This window comes from Carya illinoinensis, chromosome 12 (genome assembly GCF_018687715.1).
Source record: "Carya illinoinensis cultivar Pawnee chromosome 12, C.illinoinensisPawnee_v1, whole genome shotgun sequence".
NCBI classification, from domain to species: Eukaryota; Viridiplantae; Streptophyta; class Magnoliopsida; order Fagales; family Juglandaceae; genus Carya; species Carya illinoinensis.
This window is the reverse complement of record NC_056763.1, coordinates 28584595-28596256: the sequence shown is the minus strand read 5'-3', so window position 1 is coordinate 28596256 and position 11662 is coordinate 28584595. Positions and strand designations below refer to the sequence as shown.

At 33.9% G+C, this 11662-nt stretch overlaps 2 protein-coding genes across 2 annotated transcripts; one reads left to right on the top strand and one right to left on the bottom strand.

The window, feature by feature from the left end:
• Positions 1-659: 659 nt before the first annotated feature.
• LOC122288813 (epidermis-specific secreted glycoprotein EP1-like) lies at positions 660-2264 on the bottom strand. The gene is made up of 2 exons (XM_043095598.1): positions 811-2264; positions 660-702 (listed from the first exon to the last, which is right to left on the bottom strand). The coding sequence occupies exon 1, from the start codon at positions 2231-2233 to the stop codon at positions 923-925; it is 1311 nt and encodes a 436-aa protein (XP_042951532.1). The 5' UTR covers positions 2234-2264; the 3' UTR covers positions 660-702; positions 811-922.
• Positions 2265-7569: 5305 nt separating this feature from the next.
• LOC122290490 (EP1-like glycoprotein 2) lies at positions 7570-9058 on the top strand. Its single transcript, XM_043098224.1, has one exon. It carries the CDS (start codon positions 7604-7606, stop codon positions 8975-8977), a length of 1374 nt encoding a protein of 457 aa, XP_042954158.1. The 5' UTR covers positions 7570-7603; the 3' UTR covers positions 8978-9058.
• Positions 9059-11662: the final 2604 nt, after the last annotated feature.

The window sequence follows — 11662 nt, the reverse complement described above, 5'->3', positions numbered from 1 at the left end:
AAATAAATATAAAATTTATATAAAAAATTAATTTTTTAAAAATAAATTATACTTATTTTTTATAAATGACTGTACAGAATTTATAATTATATATAATACTACTTTATCTTCCCTACTGGTGTACTTTGCTGGAAGTACTCATGTAACGTCAACACCTTCCATAATGGAGGTGGAAATAATTCAGCCCACCATTGTCGCACTAAATTGGGGTTGGTGGACCCCTGGCATCCTTCCGGCTTTTGCAGATATGTTTGCCGCTAAGGCTGTAAAGAGTGGACAAACAAGGTGCATAGCATATGAAATCGCCAAAAGCTGGGATTTTGTAACACAAATTACATTATTTATAACTTTATAATATCTTACGTATTTCAAAAAAATAACTGTACTAAGAATGACTCGAGTTATAAATCCTATATATTTTTTTAAAATAGACTGACTTGTAGAGCCCACTGGCTTTGAGGTAACTTGATCAAACATGTCCATCCAGTAATGTTATTTTAAGAACTGTTTTTATTCTCTACGATCAGTTCATTATTTAAGACACCACTATATTTTGGAAGTCTGTCGGTGATCTCAATTCATTTGAATTTGAATTAAGATAGTTTACTGCAGGTCAAAGAATAATAATTTGAGAACTCTGATCACTTATGTAACGATAATAATAATAATAGACAAACCATATTATATTTATCAAAAAAATAAATAAACAAGCCTCATTTTTTTCATTGACGGAGAACGGAAACATACAATTTTCTTAATGGGGATCTTGAATTTGTCCCATGAAAGGGAAACAAGATCAGCTTCAAACAAAGGAGACGAAACGAAGTGCAAATAAACATGATGATCTCTCCCAACTCTTCCCTTTATTCTTCACAATAACACAAACTTTTAACGAATCTTCTTCCTGCAGGGTTCTAGCTTCTTAGTGATTCGGTACCTTGATATAACCTACATGTGTAGAATTCGCGACTTTCGTTAGGGTATTCAGATCGTAAGCAATCCAACATTTGGAGTCCTTATTGTGGTAAAAATAGCCCAGGCATTTGCAGTCCATCGAACACTTCTTGGTGCAATCTTTTTCACTCACGCTTTCTCCGGTTGTGAATTTGCTCATGAAATGATCCACGCCTCCAACCTTGTAATAGTGAAAGTCATTCACCCGACAAGATGTCAGCTTCTCAGGCTTGCAATCCTTACTCCAACCCAGCAACCCATTCGACAATGGGCAGGCAACACATTGGTTGTCCTCGCAAAGACCAAACTTCCCACAACGCTCCGGCAATTGGCATTCACTCTCGGTCGAGTCTCTATCAAACAGAGTGTATGTCACTTCCCAAGCACGATAATCCACCTTGTCATAGTAAGTATAGAACCTAAGATTGCCATCAATTCCGAGACGGATGAAAGACAGAGTGCCGTTGTATTTAGGCCTAGCCAAAATTCTATTCCCACTGGTTGTGGAGTTGGCTACTTCGTACTTCAAGCCTAGCTCGTAAGCATAACCCTCATCGGTGTCAGGGGAAGAATATACCGTCACATATTGTAGGTAACCCTCCTGAACAAAAAACCAGTCGTCGGAAGATGAGAAGTAGAGAATCGGTCTCGGAGAATTATTGCTCTTATAGTATAAAGACAGTCCTTTAGTCTCCATCACCAAGCTGTAACGCCCGTCTTTGTTGTCCCTTTCTGAAGCCCGGCTTACGAGTTTGGTTGGACCCCCGACCCTGAGAGTTTGACCCACCAAGAGAGTGTCCGTTGGGTGGTCAAAACTCTGCCAAACAAATTTGCCCTTGGCGTCGTGGAGGACCATGTTTCCATTTGGCAAAAGCTTGAAGCCAACCACGCCTTTGTTGGCCGTGTTGGTCTGCCAAGCGACACGGCCATTGGCATCGGCCAATACGAGGTTGCCGTTGGTGCCGAAAGTCAGGGTGGCGTTTTCGCCAACTGGGTTGCCTCTATTGGCTTCCCAAACCCAACGGAAGAGCGACTCCGACCGAGTGGTGGCCATTCGCAATGCGAGCGTGAAGGCGTTTGGGGTGGTGTTGTAGAAGGCGAGTTGGAAGGGGGAATTGGAAACGGGGAGAACACGGTAGTTTCCATCATACTCGACAATGTACGGCCCAAATTCTCCATCGTTAATATACTTGAAAGTTGCGTTTGAAGGAACGGAAGCTTGGGCAGTGAAGGAAAGGAGGGAGAAGAGAATGAGGGAAAGCAGAGGCATTTTGGTCATGGTGATTGTGCCAGGTAAGGTGGCTTTCGATGTTGTCGAAGAGATTAGGCACGGCTGTATTTATAGTAAGCTGAGGCGGGGTAATATGGTCATTAAACTCTACATATATTTTATACAAGTAAAACTTTTGAAATCGAAATCATTACTTGTATTATTAACAGAAAAGAATTCCTACCAATTTCTTGTTGTTCAAAAAAAACATAAATGTCAGATCGCCGAACCCATGCTTGCACGGTGGATGTAACCTTCTTTATTTATTTTTATCAGTATTAATTTATAGAACAAGTGGTAAGAGGGATGATTTCATATAATATTAAATCAGAAGTTTTAAATTTGAATTTAAATTTTATATTTTATTTTATTTTATTTAATATTTCATATATTAAATCATCTATTAAGAGAAAGTTTGACTTATACATAAAAAAGAGTGTTAAGATATAAAATAATTAATAAAATTTACTTTTTTTTATAAGCTTAATCTTTTGAAATAGGCGATAATTTCACCACTCTCTCACTTATATATATTGCTTTTATTATTATTATTAATAATATTAAAAAACCTACCACTCAATCCATTTCACAAAACACTTGTCATACATTCCACATGCTACCGTACAACACCCTGCTTAGATAGTTTAATATCAATCAAAAGCATGCATCATCAGACCTATTGCACATGTTTTTAAGCAAGTATTATTTATTTATAAGTTAAGAAATATTAAAAATAATATTATTATATTAAAAATTATATAATAATTACTTAATAATGCATTATAACTTCTCTACTATATATGGAATGGTACTTATGAATTGAGCGTCCATTGGATACGAATCATGATAACGACTAGGCTTTTCTAACATTCCCCATGTATATGTCGTTTTCAGCCCACCGATTCGAGATGCCAACTATGATCAACGTCGTGCACTCTAGTCTCTGGATGTAAATGGTATTTAAATTTTATTTTATGGCCTATCGGATCAGGTCGATCGTGGATGTGTTTGTGTCTAAAAAATAATATTTCCTTCAATTAATATAAACTGGTCAAATTTGTCCACAATGTTTGACTAAATCCAGATCAGGATTTGGGTCTCAAGACTCAACTTAAGAGAGATTTTACGATTTTTTTCCCGGTCAAACATTCCATTTATATCAAAACTTTGACAACACTTTTGTGCATGACACTAATCAAGATCTAAGATATAGTAGATATGTTTTTTTGTTTTTTTAAATCACGGTACCATCAAAGAAGTGTTGGACCCATTTCCCCTAAATTTAGAAGAGATTAAGATACGATTTCATAAAAAACCAATTAGTTAACTAGAATTTAGGAATTAATTCTAGCACTCAACTTATAAATTGAGTTAAATGATGAGTTATGTGATACGTCATATGATAAGGTTGAGAATAAACGATGTATGAGATCTCACATTACTTAAAAATAAGAAATTTTTATTTTTTATAATATTCCAATATAGTTTTAATTGTATTATTGATTAATTTTTTTGAATTATAGATTATTTGATTTGGAATTTTCATTGAGACGTTACAAATTAATTACATGATATTGTTCTAAAAGAAATCATTGGGTTATAATATCATGACTTTCTTATAAGCTTGGCCATTTGTGGCAAGCCATCATAAAACATGAGTATGAGCTTGATTCTATCTTGAACCCACAGCTTTGTGGAAGAACTTGTTTTCAATGGATGTTTTCTTGTGATTTTATTGTAAAACCAAAAAACAATAAAAGAAGTTTGTGAAACATTGGAGATGTGTTGTTGCTAACAAATTATTAAAAGTTATGAAAGTAATTAAGGAAAAATGTTTTTAACCTCACAATTATTATATATGCAAACTTACATATCATTTATATATATTAATAGAAAATAATTTATACAATTTATATATATTAATAGAATGATTAAGATTCGCATACTTTAGCATTACTCTATGTTAATATTGCTGATCAAAACCAACCAACAAAAAGTAAAAAAAATGTTTTTAGTAACGTGTATGAGATAAAAAAGAGTATAATTAAATAGATATTATTTATAAAATAAATAAATGATCGAATCTTTTTTGGTCGAGCACTCTCGGCTACAGCAATACTTGTAATGATGGCTAAAGCAGCCGACGCAGTCACTTTAGACATTCAATAGTCAAAACAGTTTAACAATAAAAAGTTTTTGTTGACAGCTTTTTACGTAAAAGCTCTTTAGTAAATGCACGTTGTACTGCTTCTCTCTCTAGCTTTTACATCAGGGGAAGAATCAAGATGGTACTGAAAATTAGGAATTAGGCACGTACCCATCATGGACCATGGTACGTACGTACAGGATTGCTTTTATTAATGAGCTTCGATGCCATAATCTTTAATGTGCTTAAAAGATGGATAAATAGCATTTCAGTCAATGAAGAATATCTTATATTTTGAATAAAAGAAATGATACAATTAAAAAAAATTATAAATTAATATAATTTTATATGATATATAGATGTATTTTATTATAAAAATAATTTTATAATTTAATATGTTGTGTGAATTTATATATTAGATTTTTATTTTTATGACTAATGTTTAAAATAAGAGAATTCTTCAGAACCGGTCATGCTTATCTCTCCCTAAAAGCAGCCCTGCAATAACCTAATACCACGTAGGCGTTTCATTAGAAGTACAATGATACTGCACCTAGGAAAAAATTCATAGAGACGCAAATCTGATCATCTCAGATCTCTTCCTCGACAGCAACAGGAAATTTTTTGTAGAACTCGACCGAAGTGAGATTAGAAAACTTGGTAATGTCTTGCACGGGTCAAGCTAATTTTGGTGTCGGTTGACTCGGCACGGGTTGGCCTTGAACACGTCGAATTTGTAGTTGTGCTTCTCTTGTCTGGTATAACTCACTGAACTTGGCCTCTAATTCTAGTTTTTGTCCTTTTATTCTTGAAATCACTTAAACTCTCTCTTTCGAGTGGCATGGAAGCCTTGTCGCCCATGGATGATTTTCATTTTTATTAATATATTTTAAATTGTTAGCATATTTACTGGTTGTCGGGTATGAGAGGCAGATGGAAGAAAATGTGGCTGTGGACTGGTCATTGCTTTGGAGTTTTTCTAGGTGTACGAAGAAGAGACTTGAGAGGGGAAATCTGTTTGTGGCTGTACCTGTAGAAGATTTATTTTAAAATATTTATATTCAATTTTATTTTAAAAATAATACTACATATAATTATTTTTACATATTCTATAACCACTCCACTGATATAATTAGTTGGATTAATATTTTTTTAATAAATAATTAATTATATTATTAAAATATATAAAAGAATACACAAAAGTGATTGTATATAAAATTTTTATTATTTTAATATGTTATAATTTTTTCTTGAACGTCAGTTGCCATTCTCTTATATTTTACCATTTATGAGATCTGAGAAAGAAGATGCACGAGATTTGACTTTACCTATTCTTCTTCTTTAGAAGAAGCTCGAATGAAAGAAATGGTATTTTCTTACCGTTGCATTTTCTTCTTTTTTGAAAATTGAAGGAATGGAAGGATGAGCTCTAGGGTTGAATGGTAATTATCTTCTTGTTTGTCAAACCAGAGTGTAGACGGAAATGAAAAGTAGAATTGGTGAGTTATAATGGACTGATTTTGGTAATTACTTGTGGCGATAGAAGCTAATTTTCTATTCTGCGACTGTGAAACTGGAAGTATATATTAATCTTTTGAGAAATTTTATTTATAGTCTTCATGTAGACTTTTTATTAAAAGAAAACAAAAATTATATTAAGAATGATATTTTAATAATTTAGAAAAATATTAAAAATAAAATTATCTATATCTATATTATAATTTTTATAATATCTAAATAAAGACTGTACTCGTAACATTGTTCTAAATTTCTAATCTTCCTATCGTGACTTATTTTATTTTCTTTATTTTTATGTGAATAAGTGTATTTGGAGTTTGAAATAATTCCTGATATGACAGTTTATAAAGGGGAGGCTGTTAAATAAGGAAAAATCGACTGCTTAGAAACAATTCTGTTGAATTAAAGGCAGTGCAGTAAAGGATAGTACAGTCAAATTAATAGAGGACCGTACACCCTATCCAGGAACGATAACTTTGCAGACCAACTTGTAAGGAAAGGATACAGCCAAACTTATCCGTAGCTTGGCATCAATGTACATTCTCGAGTAATATTACATATAATTATTTTTATATATTTTATTGATATAATTGATTAGATTAATTTTTTTTTAATATATAACTAATCATATTATTAGAATGTATAAAAAAATACATAAAAATAATTATATATAAAATTTTTATTCCCGTTAATTGTGCTTCACGTCGGGGGAAATGCACAAGTGAAAATTCTATGCACTATTAAAGAGATCACAGATGAGCCCTCAGATCAGACTCAAATGGTAAAGATCGACGGGTACGTAGTGGAGTTTGACCGAAAACTGGATAACGTGATAATGATTCGAGCTAGGAAGATGGTGGGAAGCAGTATTGTAATGTCACGTGTGACAAGGTCTGTTTTGGCGTCTTTGAAGATTGAGGGGACCGGGAATGGATATGATTGTTTCCATATAAAGCTAGCTGTATCAACCTTATTATACGCGTCCCCAGGTAATAAGCGTCCCCAGGCGGCCAGGCCTTTTTTTATGACTGGCTGACTAGCCGTCTCCAAAGAAAAACATAAAAGAGGAGACAGAAAATGAAAAAATCTACCATATGGATAACCACAAAACTTGTAATAATTACAAGAAAAAGAATATCCGTGTACTGGCCACTTGCCACTAGGTGCTAATTCACGTAAACGAACCTTCAAAAGCTCAGCTAAAAAAAATAAAAAAATAAAAAGAAAAAACTACTTGAAGTCGTTGGTTAATTTTCAATCTTGACAGCTAGGCTGGCGTGCTAGACACTTAAATGGACCCTTGACGTAGGCTGGCATGCTTGAAAATGGAGTTCTCTCTGACACTATTAGGTACCAGCTGTAAGTCTCATTGAATGCTCATGAACCTAATTGTTACGTGTTTTGTGACATGTAACTTAAAAAGTTTGGGAGATGATCACCAGTCCCAGACCGTATTCATGAATATTGAATATTTCAGATTTGGTGGATAAGCTTGAAATTGACATTGTCCTATGCAAATTAATGGTCTGATCTGTACGTGAGTACCATATTGCTGCTGCACAGCTAATTGAAATAATCTCCTCATGCATTAATTCATATTTATGAGATACACCTACCCTCCTAGAATACAACTATACGTTTACGTACGTACAGTTAAATCTTTTATATATATGTACATATGTTAGCTGATCAAGTATAGTCACAAATTGACTAAGATGGCCACTCTTTCTCCCCGCTTTCTCCTAGTTCGCTTCTTGCTCGTAATTGGCTTCTTGGCCTTTGCCACTCATTGTCAAGTCCCAGCAAACCAAACCTTCAAAATCATAAACCAAGGTGAGTTTGGATGGTATATTATCGAATACGACGCAAGCTACCGTACATTTGAAACTGAGGTTTACAGCTTCTTTACCTCCCCCTTCCGGCTTTGCTTCTACAACACCACTCCGGATGCCTACATATTAGCCATTAGAGCCGGCATTTCACGCGACGAAAGCTTAATGCGGTGGGTCTGGGATGCCAACCGCAACCATCCGGTTCGCGAAAACGCCACACTCTCTTTCGGGAGGGACGGAAACATGGTGCTCGCCGACGTAGATGGACGCGTGGCGTGGCAAACCAACACCGCCAATAAGGGTGTCACTGGCTTCAAGTTACTTCCCAATGGGAACTTGGTGCTTCACGACAAGAACGGAAGATTTATATGGCAAAGCTTCGATTACCCTACTGATACTCTTCTAATCGGGCAGTCTCTAAGAATCAACGGCCGGAACAAGCTCGTTAGCCGGAAATCAGACATGGACCCCTCGGACGGGCCATATAGTATTGTTCTTGACCACAATGGGCTCACCATGTTTCTAAACAACTCGGGTCAGCTTCTTACATATGGGGGTTGGACAGGCAGTGACTATGGCAGTACTGTAACCTTCGATGCAGTGCCTGAGAATGAAAACGCTACCGGTTATCAGCTAGTCCTTACTACAAACCAAGACACTAATTCTCCACCACCACCGGCTGGCCGGCGTCGCCTCCTACAAGTACGTCCTATTGGCAATGCACAGGAAATCTTCCTTAATCAGCGCAATTACAATGCAACATATTCATTCTTGAGGCTTGGCTCTGATGGTAATCTCAAGGCCATGACTTACTATAACAAAGTGAGTATCTTAAGGTGGGAAGAGACCTTTGCATTCTTTTCGTCCTATTTTGTCAGAGAATGCGCGTTGCCGTCCATGTGCGGAGCGTATGGATTATGTGACAAGCGGATGTGCGTAGCGTGCCCAAGCCCGAAAGGGCTTCTAGGTTGGAGTGAGAGTTGCGCACCGCCGAAGTTGGGGCCGTGTAAGAGCAGATTAGCAAAGGTTGATTACTATAAGATTGTGGGGGTGGAGCATTTCTTGAACCCGTATTTGGACGATGGCGATGGCCCAATGAAGGTTGGGGAATGCAGGGAGAAGTGCGATAAGGACTGTAAGTGTCTAGGTTTCATTTACAAGGAAGATACTTCCAAGTGCTTACTTGCACCATTGCTTGGGACTCTTATCAAAGATGTTAATATTTCTTCTGTGGGATACATCAAATATTCAAAGTAGAGAAGGCGTTAGTACTTACTACTTATGATGTATTGAGTGCTTTGTTGCCGCTTTAATAAAATGGGCCAGGATTAGAGTTCATTGTTCTTGTTGCCAATGAATGTCAAGTTTGAATTTCGTACACTATCATGATTCTCTTCAAACTATAACATACATGTGCATATATATATATATATATATATAGGCGATGTATCAAGTACGTCTGAATTGAACTAATATTTCGCACTTAGAAGGACGTTTGTCATCATGGCTAATAATAAGGGTTTGAAAAACTCGTTAACTTCGAGTAAAAGAGAGAGAGAACATGAAATGGTTCATAGGCTCAAACACGATTATCCTAATCCGGACCGTTTACATAACGAAAGTGTTTGATTTCATCTCATTATTATGATTTTATTAAATTTTTATATAAAATATAATAAATAATTTAATTTTTAAAATAATAATAATATTAAAAAATAATATTTTAACAGAATTTTATTTAATTTTTAATTTTTATTTAAAGTCATCTTATCTCACTATTCAAATTTTCAATTGTTGGGTAAATCTTTTAAGACTCCTTCATATATACCCCTAATTTAACAACAAACAAACACAAATGAACCAGTAGTTAAGCTAACCGATATACCCAATTAGTAACACTAACTACAGATATTTTTTTAATTTTTATAATAAAATCTACTTTCTTAAAAAAAAATTATATAAAAGATATTTATTCGAGACATGTATAAATCATTTACCAACATTTGTCAAGAGTTCGACATTATATGTATATGAACAGAACCCCAATCCGAAGTAGTTGTCGCAGCCTGGGTTCCTGAAAGTAGTAAGCTTGGTCTTTCGAAAGTGAAATTAGAAACGGGCCTGGCCAGTTGTTTCTTAACTTTGGGCTCGATCTAATCCATGCAATTCCTCGTAGGGCCGTATGTATTTCTCCTATTTTGCCTTTTTCTTTTTCCATTTCAGAAAAAAATTATTAATACAAAAGAAACGAAAGACTGACTGTACTATGAGAATAATATACTAATCATATAAGATTAAAATAAAATTGTATATGGCTTTTTGTGGATACTTTCAATAAACCAATTGAGATCACTCGGTTAGTCAGTTTGGTGCTCAGTGCCCTAAAATCAACACTTTCTATTAGGTGATCATGCTGACTCAAAAAGAATTAATAGAGTGAATATTTTTTAAAAATAGAGTGATTATGATATGTGAACATAATTGTAGGAGTAATATTAGATACAAATTTAAAGTCTAACTTTTACGCATTTTTTTATATACTTCATTGATGTGATTGGTTAAAATAATTATTTTATATTAAAAAAATGATCTAACTAATTATATTAGTGAAATGCATAAAATTACGTAAAAGTGTCTGCATGTAAAATTTTTATTTTGTTAAATAATGGACAGATAATTAATTACAAAGAACTCTAAGCAAATAATCATAGTGTAGCATGATATTATGTAAAGATAAATTAAAAAAATATATATATGTTTTGAAAGTTGGAAACCATGTCAGATTGTTCCTCATTAGCAATGAGAATTGTCCCGACATGCAAATCCCAATTCATCATTTTATTGCATAAGTGGCCTTTTCGATCGATCCATGATCAATATATATATAATACATTTCTGCCCAATCTCTAATCTCTCCTGGATATATGGACGATAGAGTTGGATTACTACCTTTCTTCCCCTATCTAGCTAGCGAGCTCGCTCTATGAATAAATATTTATAAATTTTCACTGCTCCAAAAAGGAGTTTAAATTAACGTGTCATGATGTTGATACTGTTTTAATTTATTGAATAATAATAATAATAATTAAATTAAAATATAGTTATAGAATATATAAGTATCATATAATTATATATATTTTTTAAAATAAAATTTATTATTAAATATTTATTTATTTATTTTGTTTTAAATGATTATACTTGCTTGCTCTCTTTCATATCATTTTTTAATATATATATTAAAATAGGGGGCTAAAACCTCGTTAAATGTCATGATTTGCTCTCAATTATTGCATAGGAAGTCGTCTCCTGATGATCACAAATTTCAAGAAGCAAACAAGAAGGATATTGAGGAGATCAGATATAGCAGTAGCGTGTCGAATTGATGGCCAAGTAGACTCGAATTAAATAATTAATGTATTGATCAAACATGAAGGTAATGCTGCTGTCACACCCGGTGCATCCATTGCATGCGTATTCTTGTGGCCGCAGCTACTCCACTACTTCACCAAGATTTTGGGTGGCCCATTAATTAATTAGGTGAAATAAGAAGATTCCTATGTATAAATCCTATTACCTTTTCTCAAATTAGGGTAATAATCAAGTTTAACATTGCAAAATTCACTTTTTACTCATCGGATGTTTTACAGCATTTTTTTTTTTTTAAAACAAAAAATAAAAATTAGGAGATTTGCTAAGTCCCATATTGAAAAAGATGAAGACTGATAGAACTACTTATCAGTAAATATAAATTATTCAATTAGGAAGATATTTCATAAAATAAATCAATAAATTGACGTAATCTGATATGATACGTTAGATTTTAAAATTATTTTTATTATAAAATATATTTTACGTATTATATTAAATCACGTCAGTTTATGAATTTATAATGCTTTTATCGTGTGATAGAACTTTTCATAAATATGGTCATTAATATGCATG

Coding starts and splice junctions, on each gene's coding strand:
- LOC122288813 (XM_043095598.1), bottom strand. CDS start 2,233: ATGACCAAAATGCCTCTGCTTTCCCTCATTCTCTTCTCCCTCCTTTCC.
- LOC122290490 (XM_043098224.1), top strand. CDS start 7,604: ATGGCCACTCTTTCTCCCCGCTTTCTCCTAGTTCGCTTCTTGCTCGTA.